The sequence below is a fragment of the Lycium ferocissimum genome, chromosome 4, assembly GCF_029784015.1.
Source record: "Lycium ferocissimum isolate CSIRO_LF1 chromosome 4, AGI_CSIRO_Lferr_CH_V1, whole genome shotgun sequence".
Taxonomy (NCBI): domain Eukaryota; kingdom Viridiplantae; phylum Streptophyta; class Magnoliopsida; order Solanales; family Solanaceae; genus Lycium; species Lycium ferocissimum.
In genome coordinates, this window is record NC_081345.1 from 39,495,434 (window position 1) to 39,511,199 (window position 15,766).

Consider the following 15,766-nt stretch of genomic DNA (forward strand, 5'->3'; position numbering starts at 1 on the left):
CCTAAAGCTATAAGCTGATAATATTAGATGTCATACTCAATAAAGACGTAAAAGCAAGGGATGTTTAGCATCATGGATTATTTTAAATGCAAATTGGGATTAAAGATAATCGCACTAGTCAAAAGTCCACTGTCCACACCGCCCACTTTTAGGACTCGGAAGTAGGTCTCATCAGTCTAATTTGGATGCTTTTTCAACACCTTCGAAATAAGAGATTTACAATCCCTTTGTTACTATGAAATGGCGAAGCCTTGGTTTTACCAAACTTAAGTAGAAACCTAATCAATTAGAACTATGTTTCGACGGAAAATCTTTGAGTACGATATATAATAATTATCATTATGTGATCAGAAGGTCAAGAGTTCAAAACTAGTCTTTGGAGCTACATGCAAGAAAGAGAATTTATATCAGTGTAAATAGGGTAAAAGCATAACATTTCATATATATATATATATATATATGAAATATTTTGAATTTCTTTAATAAGAAAATACATGTTTTTTAATTTCAGACGTCACATTTTTTTAACCTCTTCATCAAAATTCATGGCACCTGGATGAAAACATTCTCTTGATAAATACAAAAGTAATACTGCTTGTAAAGACTCAATATGGTCCGACACTTTCGCAGACTCGCGAAAGTTTAATGTAATGAGTTGAGCTGTTCTTTTTTAATCATAATAATCAAATAATAGTACTAGTTTTTGTGTCGTAGGAGTATTAATTTACACGGTCCCGTTTGTGAAAAAAGAGGAAGCAAAAAACAAACAAGAAAAAGAAACGTAAGGGAAGGTACAAATAGGTGTAAGAACTATTATAAGGACGTGTGGTCCTTATAAAGATTCGTTTAACTGTTGATTTTCCATAAATCAGATTGACTTTTCTCTTACAAATGTCCAAATAAACGACAAGCGAGCCTACATGCAAAAATAATTATCTCCATCTTTTTCTTTTACCAAGAAGGTGTATGCTAATTGCCGCGAAAAATTGCTGCGAATATGTAATACACAATATATGGTGTGACTGATAGCCCGAGCAATACGTAAAAGGTATGTCACCTAGTGAAATTCTGCCTCAAACCGAAGATTGTGTCATTTGAAATGAGATTTGGTGTAAGTTGCCAATATGCTGGCTTGTTAAGCTAGCCAAATATAAAGACCTCATATAATAAGTTGATTTTGACAACTGTACTTCTCGTGATTTTGCCTTCGAACTTCTAAAAGATTAGTTTTTTTGTTTGGAATTTTTATACAGTAAAGTAATTACCCACTAAACTTGGGGCTGAATTAATTTTGGCTGAGCGGCAAAATGCGTTAAAATATCACATGTTGATTTTGTTGATGGTCACTCTGATTCAGCTTTTATTTTATGCATCAAAGACGCTAAATTAATTTTTATAATATATTCAATCGACTTTGCTCAATTATCACAAAAAGTCATTAGACTAGTACTTTTTATAACAAAAAAATCATTTAAGTTTTGCTTAAGAATCATAACAAGACACAAAATATTTTTTTTGTAACTAAAAAGTCATTCAATTTTATCTAAGTATCATATAAAATGTCTATTTTATTTTTTTCTTAACGCTTATTGTGATACTTAGGCTGATTTTACAATTACAAAAAATAGTTTATTTGAATTTTCTACTTAAGTAAAGTTGAGATTCTTTTCATTATAATAGCAAGTTAGTGATTTTAGTGCTATAAAATGAAAGTTAAGTGACATCACAAAGCTAGGAAGCTAATTACGATGCGGCTCTCTTGTTTAGATATCACCTAAGCACCACAACCTTACATAAAATACGTACAAACTTTTCAAATGCACGGAATAAAATTTTTATGGTTATATAATACTCTTCGAATTGCGTCCGGAAAAATGACACTAATTCTATTTGAAAAATCAATTTATTATAACTTTTAACTATAAAACTTATAGTTTTTGGATAATGGAGAGAGTAGTTTTTAGACAAGGAACATCCAACAACTAACCAACTAAATAATGTCCCCTTGCAATTGAGCAGCTCAGCACTAAATCAGAGCTAAGCGCACACTTGAAAAACCAACAAAACTTGTTGTTGGTCTGACCCCCATCTTCGTGACTTCTTTTTTCTGAGTTGTTATTTTAATTACGCGGTTGGTTATCTAATTAAAGACTCTATCTCTTTCACTCACCCCTTTGACCTATTCTTTGGAGTCTTGGCTTCTAATTTACTATCGCATTGTCCACACTTTGACTATTAAATATATGCAAACAATACTTAATAAATTCGTTTGTCCTGTTTCATGTGATGCATTAAGTTTATTCTGAAAAAAACATTTATATAATTGAAGATAATTTAACTCTAAACTTTTTTTTTCTTAATGGCATTATTTCAGAGTTGTAGAAATCCCATGGCATGTTGGAAGATCACAGGTTTTTAAAAGTCTTTTTTAAAAAAAAAAAACTCCGAGTTCAATCAAATATCTTCACATAAAATGAGATTATGGAATACTTATTAGTAGTAATAATTAAGATTTAACTTGTATACTCTAATGTGTAAATTTTATACCCTCTAGTTATAATTTAACCTGTTATAACATGTTGCATGTCTTGTTTTTCAAATTGCTAATTTCATACTCTCTCTATCCCTATTTATGTGGTACTTTTTGCTTTTAGAGAGTCAATTTGACTCAATTTTGAAGCAAAATTGGGACTAAATAAAAAAATTTAATGTGAAAATTTAAATATTTAAAATTATAAAAAAAGTATTACTACTATAAGTTACTACAATTCTTCAATCAAAGTTTATATGGTTTCAATCTTTGATAAACGAAAAGCATCATATATAAATTAAGACATAAAAAGTAGTCCATTATTATACTATAGTTAGCTATAGTTAATTTTTTTAGGTGAACTGCAATATAAAAATTCATACTATACGCTAATCGCTATCAGGGTACAGAAATAAAAGAAATACTAGTAGTTTGACGGGTAAAAAAGGCGCCTAAATTGGAGGCTACTTTGGAGTCTGCTTTCATTTGGTCCTATGTTGAAAGTGGTTGATAAAACTTAGACCTTTTCCCCTGTTCTCCTCTTGCTTTTTCCTTGTATCTCCTTTTACGTTATAGCCTAAGGCAGTTTCATAATAGTAGTGATTTCTGTTACTTACTTTTATGCCAAACACAATAAATTTCTCTTAATTTATCTCTCCTACTTAACTTTAATCCCAAAAGCCTCCAAATATCAGCAGCTTTTGGGGACTTAGTTAGCTTTCAACCTCTGCTTCTCAGCTCAAAGGTGACGAAATTTCTCGCTTTCTGGTGTTTACTTCCGTTTTATTTTTTGTTGGTGGTTGTCTTTGTTAGACTTCTTTGGTAGTTCCATCAATTAATTGTCAGTTTACTTGTCTTCTTAGTTCTTCTTTTCATTCAAGATCATGGGGTTTGTTTAATTAGTCAGTATGGAAATTTGGTATTATTAGTATTTATGTATAATAGAAAAGATGAGTTTCCCTTCTGCCCTTCTATTATTAGTGACAGATTTTCAGTTTGATCTCTGTTTTTAACATTTGAATTGGTATTGGCAAACATTTGTTTCTGTACTTAATGAATATTTATTGCAAGAAAAAACATTTTTGATTCGATGATATTTATTTCTTGATTCCTTTTTATGTTTTTATCTATCCGAGCCTTGTTTGACATCAGCAGCGGAGACATGATTTTCACCAAGATGTTTCAACATCTACTGTACATATATGATTAAAAAAAATAACCTTATATATACAATTGATTCGAATGAATCCTTCAGCCCCACTAGCTCTGCCCCTGTTTGATATTGTAAAGGAAATAAGAAACTTTTACAAGAACAGTGTAGCTCCATGAATTTTATACGCAGTTCCCAGAACTTACTGTACATAGCTGCTAAATATGTTGAAATAGTTCATTGGATTTATAGAATTTCAACCTGTTAATTTTCTGAGTCCTGAGTTCAGTTATGTTATAGTCAAGAGATTTTATATGGGGTTTTTGATTATTGGATGGTCTATTCTTATCAGGCTAGAGAACAAGATTCACAAAATTTATACTATGGGAAAGAGCAAGTGGAGTAGGCACGTCAATCATGAAGATGAGGATATGAATATACATCCAGGTTGTATGTGGGGGTTAGTACATGCACTTGGCTACCATAGTTGGCACTCTCGTGTAAAGAAGAAATCTCTCTCCAGTATAAGTGATGGAAGCAGACATATCAGAAGTAAGTTACCTCCGCATTTTAGTTATCTACAGCGACAATATGAAGAATTTTTACGCTATCAGTGTAATTAACTTGTTATGACAGATTACCTACTTTATTTTCCGTTATTAGATCATGTATGTTATGAAAAGCTGGTATTCATGTTATTGCTGCTAACGTGACTCGAAGGTGTAAAAACACTGAACTCACTATCTGGAATATGTGGTTTTGTTAAATTCAGTGTTAACAAATTCTTGTATTCACCTTCAATAGGCAATAATACTTTCAAAGAACATTTGGTTGGACAAGATACTAGTGAACTAGAAACGCTTCTGGATGATAACGAAAGTCATGAGTTCTTGGTAAGTATTATTGAGCGCTTTATGATCAATCTTTTGTAGATTTATCAGTGTCCAAATGTTTCAATTTTGATGAAGACTAATGTTATCATATCAATAGGCTGACAAGGGCACCAGAAAATCAAAAGGGTCCAACAGAAGGTCTCTAAAAGCTAAAATAAAAGCTTTAATTGCTGAGGAAGTGCATAAGGAAAAGAAGAGGCCTAAGCAGAAGAAATCAGGCTCTACTAACCAACCTACAGAACACGATCTAAATGAAAAACGCAGTAACAAAAAACATCCTATTATTTTGGTTCCCGTGAATGTGGAGAATGGAGGCACTGGATCTCCAGATAAGGAACGGATGAATGCCATCAACGCATATGATACTTCCACTGATAAGAATGCTTTAAAATCTCAACTTAAAGATCATGCAGAGTTACTACTAGAAATTTTGAGGGAATCAGAAGCAGGGTATCAGAATTTTTCCCGCGGTCAGCTGGCTTCAAACAAGAAAGCAAGACTAACTAAGTCAGGATCATACCCCGTGTCTCATTTGTCTCGAAGAACAAACTTCAAACCAAGTAAGCTTGAGGACAAGAAGAATGAAGTTTGGTCTTCCGCAAAAGGAGAAAGACTGGCGGGTGTTACTCGAACGAGATCTTTGTCCAATTATGCAAAGACTATCTTCACAAGTTTAGGCTTCCTGGATGATAATAAAGGAAATAATGAAGAGCTCGTCGATGCAGAAGAAGGAATTAAGCAGGACTCTACTTGTGAATTGTTTGAAAATCTGAATGGAGAATATGAAAGTAAGTCCAATGGCAATTGTGAAATTGATGGCTGTGACATTAGCAAAAATACAATGATGCATAGGAGGAGTTCCTCTCTGAATGAGTCCATGGATAGATATACTAAATTATTTGAATATAGTTTTAGAAAGGAAGTGAACTTGAATCCCTCCAAGAGTTTGAAATTGACTAGCGAATACGAGGTACCACCATCGGTGCCATTCAGAAAGATCCGTTCTCTATCTTACTCCGAGGCTTGTTCATTTCTACCAAACGGGGTGGCTGGTGACGCCCATTTTTCAGAATGGCTAATTAAGACCATAGAGGAGAGAAACTCACACATGAGAGCTGAAGTTGAGAGAGAAGAGAAGTCGATATGCGCCCCTAAAGAGACCGGATGCAAAAATGAAAAAGTAGACAAAAGTGAGGTTGTTAAGACAGTAGAAACTGTAACAAGCTTAATACCAAAGACAGAAAAGGAAGACAATGCAGAGGTCAAAGACCGTTCAGAGACCATCGACGAGGCAATAGTGTTCAAAGGAAACTCTTATGAAGAACAAGAGATAAAATGCAATGAATCAATCCCAAGTGATGTGGTTCAAAGTTCTGAAATATGTTTTGAAGAGGACATTTCCAACTGTGCAGAGTTCCAAATTTCAAAAGGTATGTTTGTTTTTCTCACTAATCCTGGCTTTACAAAAATAGTTGGTTGGATTTACTATTTACTTTTCCTAGCCAGTATAATAAATTATACACCGATTATACACGGTTGTACATATGTTATACGTGGCTTATACATATATTATACATCTGTCGGCTATATTTCGTTGAAGCGGTTAGGTGGGTGGCTATTTGGGTTAATTCTTTCAAATTTTTTGAATATTTCTAGTTCTTATATATACAAAGGCATTCTCTTTAATGACATCCTTAATTCATTAGGTATTCTAGGTAAGTTGTAGTAGTTAATTTGTTTCTTTTGGCTCAGGTTTTGCTGTTAAACAGAATGTTGATGTCGCTAATCTTGCAAAACCAGATCAACATAGCAAATCTTACAGAAAGGAAAACGCGGACTTGTTTTACGTGAGGGATATTCTTAACCATTCCGGTTTCTCAAGCAATTACTTCAAGACAACATGGTACTCACAAGCCCAAGTGTTAAACCCTTCAGTAGTTCAAGAACTTGAGTCCTTGTGGCATCCGCATCAAGAACAAGAATGTTGTCTCGAAGGCTTCGATTTCTGCTGTCATCATCAGCTACTATTTGATTTGGTCAATGAGGTTTTAGTCCAAATGTATGACAGATCATTCACATACTACCCTAAGGCCTTATCCTATTGTTGTCGCGTTCGTTCAATGCTGGAAAATCGACTGATTGAAGAGGTATGCAATAATGTAGGTGCCTTGTTGAGGTTGAAACCCGAGCAAGAATCGATCGATGCCATTGTGGATCAAGATTTGAAAAGGGATGATGGTTGGATGAATCTTCAGTTAGAAAGTGAATGTTTGGCACTTGAATTAGAGGACATGATTTTTAATGATCTTTTGGAAGAACTAAGAGGTTTTTGACTCTGCAGAGTTGCTTGATTTTGGTTTGTTCTTTCTTTGGATAAATTTATGTACATGAATTTTGGTTTGCTCAATGTATATATTTACACACATGTTCGGTTGAGTAGTATAAAGTGTTTCACCTAATGCGTGTTGGGTTCGAAATAAGAGGATATCATGCGGAATCTAATAATTGTAAACTTTGATCAATGATAAATCAGATACAAAAAAGACTATACTAAAATATGCATAATAATTTTAGTGTGGTTAGACCAATTGGCCTACATATGAGAAAACTATTAAAAAATATAAAAACTATTAAGAGAGAATTTCCCCCTAAACAAGACTCTTTAAACGATTACATTATGGATCCTATTGTATTTTGTTGTATGAGAGAGATTCTTCAATTTATAGAGGTCTAAAACATTTTTCTCCAATAAAGAGGTTATCTAAATATGGAATATTAAAATTTTTCTTTTGGAAAAAATAAAACCAAATATGGTAAAAAAAATTGTCCTTACTTTAAGAAAAGGTAAAATCCATATATGGTAAGAAAATCAGGATAATACCCACACAAATCTCCCCTTTTAGCCTGAATTCTCTTGACAAAATTTGATCCCTCTTCTTCACATAATCTTCATCCCTGTTACTTGCTACGGTTATATAAAAATATATTAAAAATATTATGGGTTAAGAATGGTTTAAAAAATATTTTGTTTTTATTTTTAAAGATGCAGTAGCAGGAATGTTGAAAACATGATCGAAACTTCGTCTCCACGTTTAGCACTTCATTTTTTTTTTTTTTTTTGACAACTCTTCATTATCGCCAAATTGCTTGCTGTCGATTTGAACTCACCTTGAACCTGTCTTCAACCTCGTTAAATCATTGGCTCGAATACTTGATGGGTTCGAAATAACAGGGCGTCATGCGGAAGCTAATAATTACAAATCTTAATCGATGATAAATCAGATACAAAAGAGATTATACTAAAATATGCATAATAATTTTAATTTGGTTTGGCCAATTGGCCTACATATGAGAAAACTATTAAAAAACATAAAAACTATTGAGAGAAAAACTCTCCCTGAACAAGACTCTTTAAATGACTACATGGCGAATGATATTGTATTTTATTATATGAGAGGAATTCTTTAATTTATAGAGGTCTAAAATATTTTCCTCCAAGAAAGATGTTATCTAAATTTGAAATATTAAAATTTTCCTTTTGGAAAAAATAAAACCAGATATGGTAAACTCTTTGTACTTTGCTCAAAAAAAGGTAAAATCTAAATATGATAAGAAAATAGGACAAAATCCTAACAAGAACTAGCTATATATTCTAAGCGGTCTTGGCCAATCTGTTGTTAGATTCTTCAAGTTTCATACGAGCAAAAATGGCATATCTTAATTTTTTTTTTTTTGGGTACATTGGGAAAGCAATAAGTTACTTAATATCTTTCATAAGCTAGATGGCTTGAATCCGCCAGTAGATAAAACTTCATATTTCCTTGAACGCAGCTTTCAAGATTATCAAATCTTTTACATGTTTGTGACGCTCATATGCCGAACAGTCAGCAAAATTGTTCGCCTCCTTCCAAATATGTACAATAATAGCTTCGTTGTTTCCAGCAAATACTTTACGGGTAACGCAGTGAGAAGGATTGTGTCAAAACTAAGGTCAGTGCTCTCTCTTGAGACAGTTCCCCTCATTCTGCAAATCCCTTTTTGGCATTCATAAAGATTCATTGGGCTTTATCAAAGGCTAAACCTGTCATAGATATTCCTTCACAGCCCTGAGGCCTAATATGGATAACTCAGTGGGCAATTTGCACGATTGCCCTTCGTTGGGTGTGGTCTTTAATTTTTAGCCCTCAAATTGCTGGTCTTTAATTTTTATCCTTTACCTAAAATCTTCAAGGTTCTGAGTTCGAACTCGATTTAGTCATAAAAATTATAAAAAAAATTCCAAGGCAGGGCTTTGTAAAAAGTTTGCCTTACGCGGTAGACTTTTCGTTAAGGCAAAAGTAAAAGTCTACCTGAAAAGGCAGACTTTGCTTTGTATGATAAACTTTTAGTTATGTTTAAGGCAAAGTCTGCCGGAGAAGTTATCCTTCAGGTAAAGTCTGCCGTAAGCTAGACCTTTTGCAAAGTCTTGCCTTACGAATTTTTTTTTTTTTTTACTAAGTTGTGGTTAGAACCTCAAACCTCTGGGTATTTTCGGCCATTTTTTTAAACGGAGGATAAAAATTAAAGACCACTCCAAAAGAAGGACAATCCGCGCAAAAAAATGTAACTTAGTTATAGCAATTTTCTCGAGATAGGGCTAAAATTACAGGACCTATTAGTAGAGCCCATGAAAATTATGGGCTTAGCTTACTTTCCAGTATAGTACACACATATACGGTAGACTTGGGGCAGCATTGGGTTATCTTAAAGGAATTATGGCACCAGCTAAATAAGTTGATATTAGAACTCGAATATTGTCGCGAGAGTTTGAGTGCTGAGGGAATGGTTGTCTCATATATAATCTTGGGCAATACTAACTCTCGGAGTTATTCTTGCGAGTTTGGCTTAAGACCAATTTCTAAACATGACATATAGATTGTTGTTCCACGTTAATTGAAAGATTGAACTAGTTCTATAAACATGTATTTGGTAAAACTTATTTTTTTAAAAGACTTATTTTTTTCAATAAGTCTTTATTTGAAAAAAAAGTGAGGTGTTTGGCAAGATTTTGGGAGAAAATAATTATTTAGGAAGTAGAAGCATTTTTTTAAAAAAAAAAATAGCTTTTCAAAAACTTTTTTTTTGAAAAGTACTTTTGAGAAAAATACAAATAGAAACACTTTTTAAAACACATTAAACAATAATATCGCTCAAAAGTGCTTTTTTAATTAATTGGCCAAATGCAAACTATTTTTCGCCAAAAGTGCTTTTTTGAAAAGTACTTGTTAAAATAAGCTCATTTTAGAAGTCTGGCCAAACAAGCTACTAGTCTCTACATGTAGGTTTGGGTAATTTTCACCTCGTAAGCTAAGCTTTAAAACTTAATTTAGGTCCAAGGCTTGCAGTCATACTCATTGTGTTGGGCTCATGTGTTATATGTGGACACAATATCTGTGTGTCGTTCATGTTTATGTATTCGCTAAATCTAATTAAATCACTATGTACTAGAGCTAGAAAGAAGGTCTAAAACATGAAGTTCATCAGTGCTGAACAATCATACAGGCCAAATTAAATAGAAGGAATAGTTCTTAGCGATCATGATGGTTTTTCTGTGGCATCTAGTCCTACCACTAGATTATAACTTTAATATATAATATGCTGTATGCACTTTCTTTTCCCCTGAAAATACGTGATACCCTTTTACCAAAACAAAGCTTTACAGAAAAGATATTATCAGTTTGTATAATTTTGACTTTGGTATAAGTTGCAAAGCTTTTTGGTTAACACGTCAAGCAATTCACGAGGAAAAAAAAAAATGTTTGTTTCATTTTCAGTGCTCAAAAAAGATTTAATAATACCGAAAGACAGATCGATAATACGCATGAAATAAGCATATTTTATTTGCAAATTATATAGTATATGCAAATTATATTGTATATGTTCTGAATTGCAAGCCATTCCTCTAACTCAAAGCTAATTTCAGTCGATAGGCTTCATTGTTGCGATTACCTATGTCAAGGAGCAAATCAGTAGGAGCAGAGTGTTGGAGAAGTTTCCACCATTTTATCCGGTCAAGAACACAAGAGAGTTTGAAATGGAAGTGTTTGACTCAAAGCTTTGGAAGTGTTGGCATTCTAGAAGCTCCTATTAGCATTGGGCTAAGATAGAACACATGGGCTGAAAATTACATTTGGGCTTCAGCTGATTGTGTCAAATGAAAGGCCCAGAATGATAATTGGCCCATTATGATAAGTGACAAAATCAGTTGTGTATAGGCAATAATTGTAAATTGAGATAGTGATAGTTTAGCAAATAGAAAATAGCCTCATGGCAATATGGCATATTTTGTTACATTTGATTCCATTTTGCTTGTATATAATGAGGTAGAATGTACAGCACTATTGATCAGTTTTTACATCAATACAACAGAAATTTCCTAATTCATTTTCTATTTTGTGACAGAGCTAGAAATTAAGTTACTTACTTACGGATTAACTCAAATTGGCTGATATTATAATTCAAACCTTATATGTGTATCAAGAAATTCACTAAATGTATAGTATAAATTAAATTCAAAATCGCATACTAACATCTTATGTTACTATCTTAAAATTTAAACCCGCATATAGTTCAAACTTCAAATCATAACTCCACTTGTGCTAAGAGGAAATAAATTATGAAACTAAACGGAATAATCCTTGCGCTGCTGGTAGTGTTTGAAAATAGTGATATGCTTTTCTTTTTCGTAAAAGATATGTGAAGCATCTTGTTCTCTCCACCCTCAGAATTTTAAATACCCTAAAATGAATGGGGGCCGTACGTAGCCTAGAATGGAGCCTCTGCTTTATAAAGCAGAAGTAAATTGATAATCCATGACTACTATATTGGACGGTTGGAAATAAAAGTACCAAAAAGGCACTTTCTATTTTTCATTATACAGAACAGTAGGAAGAGAAAACAATGTTTAACAATGATTAGGAATATACTATATCCAAACTCATAATGTAATTTCAACTGGTTGTTAACGCCTAAAATATGTATAATAAAATGATTAGTGCTTCTTTTTTCCATGTTTTTTGTGACATTTAAATTTTTAGGATCATCCAAAGTGCCAACAACCACCACTATGTTGTCCATGCAGTCAACTCCAGCACGTCAACTTAATTATCTTCATCAACCACTTAGTTGATGTTTAGTTTCTTAATTGGCAGAAGGTGCCCTTCCCCCAAATCAATGAAGAAGGGAGACTTAATAAATTGATTCTTCCGAACACCCAGAAGCAAAGCTATGTCGAGGTAGGGGGCGAAAAAAGAAACGGCTCCGAAGAAAAAATTGGGGTTCTCAATGGTGCTCCATGTTCGACGAGATGCGCCAGAGTCGAGATGATTTACTCCTATCCCCACATGATCCGGATTAGACGAAGCTTAACTTGAGTCTCGGTTAAGAACGGGCCTGGTTACTTAGTGATCAAAAGGTTGGAGTGACAAGTGTGAAAACTAAGATAATATGTGTTTCTACTTAGACAAAACAGGCAATACTAAGTGAATTTTTCTAGTTATCTAAGTTTTAGTGACAATATTATTTTGTGCTTACATTAGAGAAATAGAATACTTAATAAATTAATAAAGATTAGCAAGATGATCGGGACATGACGTTATTAAGAAAACACTGATGGAGACAGCATACGGATATGTTCTAGTCAATGCTTTAGCAGTATCTGTTTATAAGCAAATGCAAGTTGCGTCAAAAAAGAAATTCTCTCTTGACAATATCCCAACAACATGCCTCCAGCTGGATATATCTAAAATATATAACCAATCTAAGTTAAATACGTACAATTTTTAGGAGAGCAAAGTCTACGAATCTTGAGATTGACGGCGAAACCCAAAATGGAGACCAATGTACAAAGAAAAATTCAACGGATATCAATGTACAAAGAAAAATTCACCTAAATTTGTGCACTAATAGAATCTCAAGGACCCCACGTTAAAGATATTTTTTTGTCTGATCAATTCTCATTATCCTTGGACTTTAAGAAAAGAAATTCAAATTTTCATTGCACTCAAGCAAGCTTCATGGCTTATTCTCTTTTCCAGGGGTATTCTTAAACGAAATCTAAGTTCTTTATATCTTTAATGATTACGTAAATCTTTAACAAAACTATTGGACTTCTAGCAAAATATGGATCTAAAACATACTAACATGACCAAAATTTAATCCAAAATAATTGGTATTGAATATAAAAAAAAAAATTAAAAAAAAAATCATTGTATCATATCTTCCGCTAAATTTGCATAAATTTCAATAAACTATATAGGTCTTTTAAAACAAATTTCTATCATTCCATTTTACGTCTATATCGATCATCCTCTTTTAACTTATTTTTTAGTAAGTCACTGAATAAAAATCATCAAAAGGTGTAGTGAAATGGTAAAATTTTCTACATTTTTTATCAGGGATCTCCAATTCGAGTTAGTCTACCCCTAAAAGCACCATCGTTATTGGGCTTTCTATCGAGCGAATCCAAATTCATTAAGGGAAAACTATATATATATATATATATGTTAAGGAAAAATATTTACGAAACGTGATGATAGTTTTCCTTATTTACAAAACATAACGATATATTATGAAACATGACGGATTTTCATATGCTTTTCATTTTTTTATTTTTTTTCCAGAAAATATAAAAAAATAATTTTTATATTTTTTTAAATTTTTTTATTTTTTATTTTTTTGTTCAACGGCTTAAAAAATTACCTCAAATTTTTGTGTATAAAAGCTGTATGAAATGTGTATGTATGAGCGAAAATTTTAATATAATTTTAATACACAAAATTGTGAGCGAAAACTTTAAGCCTTGAATATTGTATGAAAGTTGTTCTGATGTTGTTGTAGTTGTATTAATTTTCCGTAAACCTAATGTGAACATTATATACGAAAAATGTGAATGAAATTTAAGTCTTGATGAGATATACACATTTCATACCATTCTCATGCATAAAATTTTGAGTGTAATGTTTAAGCCTTGATCGAGATATACACACTTCATACATTCTTCATACATAAAATTTGAGTGAACTTTTTAAGCCTTGAGTAAAATATACACATTTCATATACAAAAATTAGAGCGATTATTTTAGGTCTTGAATGTTGTATAAAGTTGTATACAATGTTGTTGTTGTTGTATTAATTTTACAGAAATCTAACATGAACTTTATACACAAAAATGTGAGCGAAATTTTAAGACTTGAGCGAGATACAAATTTCATACTATTTTCATACACACAATTTTGAGCTGATTTTTAAAGCCTTGAATGAGATATATACAGTTCGTACATTTTTCATACCATTTTCATACACTAAATTTTGAGCGAACTTTTTAAGCCTTGAGCGAGATATACACATTTCATATATTAAATTTTGAGCGAAAAAAATATATTAAAAAAATATTTAAAATTTTTTTTTAAAGCATGTTTTGTATAGGTTTTATAATTTTATGTTTTGTAAATATAAAATTATCGTCACGTTTCGTAAATATTTTTCCTTAAGATGTATATATGCGTAGTTGTGCCTTAATATAACGAATAGGTTCTGGATACCGATTGATTAAACAAATAAAGGTTGATTGAGTAAATAATTTATCATGGATAAAATCATATAAATTCTATTCGCAAATAAAATTCAAACAGCCCCATTATTTGTCCACGTGTCAAGTATACGATCACACAATCACCAATAAGTCTCCTCCCTTGTGCTATAAAATCCTACTAGTCTCAGCTTCACCATTCATCACAATTCCACAACTACTCAAGAAATTTAACTTGCTTTAGTTGTCACTCCATTCTTCATCTTTTTCCAAGAAAAAAAAAATGTCTTGCTGTGGAGGAAGCTGTGGCTGTGGATCTGGCTGCAAGTGCGGCAGTGGCTGTGGAGGGTAAGTTCTTAATAAGTACTGTAAATATTTAGTACTAGTATAACTGATCCAGTTGAAAATTTCATTTTCCTTTCACTCCATTAAATTGTTTCTTGATTTTGATGAATTAATTGCAGATGTGGGATGTACCCCGACATGGAGAGCACCACCACCTTTACCATCATTGAGGGAGTTGCACCAGTGAAGAAGTTAGTCTAATTTTTAAACTTAGAATTCTCTAAATTTTGTTATGATGATTTAATTAACTTTTATATACTAACCATATATATAAAAGACCTTTTAGAAATTGTTTGACTAAATTTATAAGCTGATCTAACTAGTTTATAAGTAGTTCTTAGAAAGTAATCATAAGTCAAAATCAATCAAAAGCCATAAATTGGTTCCTCCTAACTTACTTTACAACTTATAAGTACTTTTGACTTGATTAAACCTTTTAACGATTTTACTTTTGATTTGATTAAACCTTTTAACGATTTTACTTTTATATTTTTGTAATCTACAGAATACTATTCTCAAAAGGTAAAAAATTTATGATCTCTCTATTCTAATTTCATCATCCTTCCTTTTTTATGTAAAAATACTTTTGAATTTATATTTTTTTTAAATAGCTTTTAAGAATATTTCTGTCATTTTAATTGAAAAAGTGTTTAATCTCTCTTTTACCAAAAACACTAATCATTTATTATCAGTTTCAACACTTCTATTCAAACGAGTGATGGAATTGTTATTAAAACAGCTTCAGCAACTAAAAGTGTTTTTAGCACTTGATGCTTATCATATACTTGATGCACCTAAAATTATGTACCTTGTTAGAGTATATAATTTAAATGGTTAAATGACTTGAGGAATCTCACAATGAATTAAATTCGAAAAAGAAGAAACAATTATAGTATAGCAAGAAACTGAGTAAATATTGCTACATGAATTGCAGCTATGGAGAGGGATCTGCTGAGAAAGCAACAGAAGGAGGAAATGCCTGCAAGTGTGGAGCAAACTGCCAATGTGACCCTTGCAACTGTTGATGAACAAGACAGACCAAAATGTTTCTTGTTGTATTACTATGTGTTTTAAGAGCTTTGTGTTATTAATAAGACTACAAAAGCCATTGAACTGACCATCTGCAAATCTTTTTGACAAAGGTTTGTTTGATGTTTGTTTCATGGTTTTTCTGCTTGGGTTTCTAATCTGACTATTATGTTTGTATGAAGGAAGTTGATTTGGGCTGTAGCACTAAAACTTTATCATTATGAAATACAAGCCGGCTCCTCCTTTTATTA

At 32.2% G+C, this 15,766-nt stretch overlaps 2 protein-coding genes across 3 annotated transcripts; both read left to right on the forward strand.

Annotated features, from left to right (window-relative positions):
- The first annotated feature begins 2,996 nt into the window (after positions 1–2,996).
- On the forward strand, positions 2,997–7,027 carry LOC132052844 (protein TRM32-like). 2 transcript variants are annotated; one of them, XM_059444543.1, is made up of 5 exons: positions 2,997–3,275; positions 4,033–4,232; positions 4,485–4,573; positions 4,671–6,003; positions 6,374–7,027. In XM_059444543.1, the coding sequence occupies exons 2-5, from the start codon at positions 4,064–4,066 to the stop codon at positions 6,904–6,906; spliced, it is 2,124 nt and encodes a 707-aa protein (XP_059300526.1). In that variant the 5' UTR covers positions 2,997–3,275; positions 4,033–4,063; the 3' UTR covers positions 6,907–7,027. The 2 variants fall into 2 exon arrangements, with proteins under 2 accessions (XP_059300526.1, XP_059300525.1); XM_059444542.1 differs by having other exon boundaries at positions 2,999–3,275; positions 6,326–7,027.
- A 7,301-nt stretch (positions 7,028–14,328) lies between these two features.
- On the forward strand, positions 14,329–15,766 carry LOC132052845 (metallothionein-like protein type 2). Its single transcript, XM_059444546.1, has 3 exons — positions 14,329–14,489; positions 14,606–14,677; positions 15,421–15,766. The coding sequence occupies exons 1-3, from the start codon at positions 14,425–14,427 to the stop codon at positions 15,509–15,511; spliced, it is 228 nt and encodes a 75-aa protein (XP_059300529.1). The 5' UTR covers positions 14,329–14,424; the 3' UTR covers positions 15,512–15,766.

Excerpts from the sequence above, each read along its gene's own strand:
- LOC132052845 (XM_059444546.1), top strand. The coding sequence starts at position 14,425 with ATGTCTTGCTGTGGAGGAAGCTGTGGCTGTGGATCTGGCTGCAAGTGC. Across the intron at positions 14,490-14,605 it reads TGCGGCAGTGGCTGTGGAGG|ATGTGGGATGTACCCCGACA; the intron begins GTAAGTTCTTAA and ends AATTAATTGCAG. Across the intron at positions 14,678-15,420 it reads GGAGTTGCACCAGTGAAGAA|CTATGGAGAGGGATCTGCTG; the intron begins GTTAGTCTAATT and ends CATGAATTGCAG.
- LOC132052844 (XM_059444542.1), top strand. The coding sequence starts at position 4,064 with ATGGGAAAGAGCAAGTGGAGTAGGCACGTCAATCATGAAGATGAGGAT. Across the intron at positions 4,233-4,484 it reads TGGAAGCAGACATATCAGAA|GCAATAATACTTTCAAAGAA; the intron begins GTAAGTTACCTC and ends CACCTTCAATAG. Across the intron at positions 4,574-4,670 it reads ACGAAAGTCATGAGTTCTTG|GCTGACAAGGGCACCAGAAA; the intron begins GTAAGTATTATT and ends TCATATCAATAG.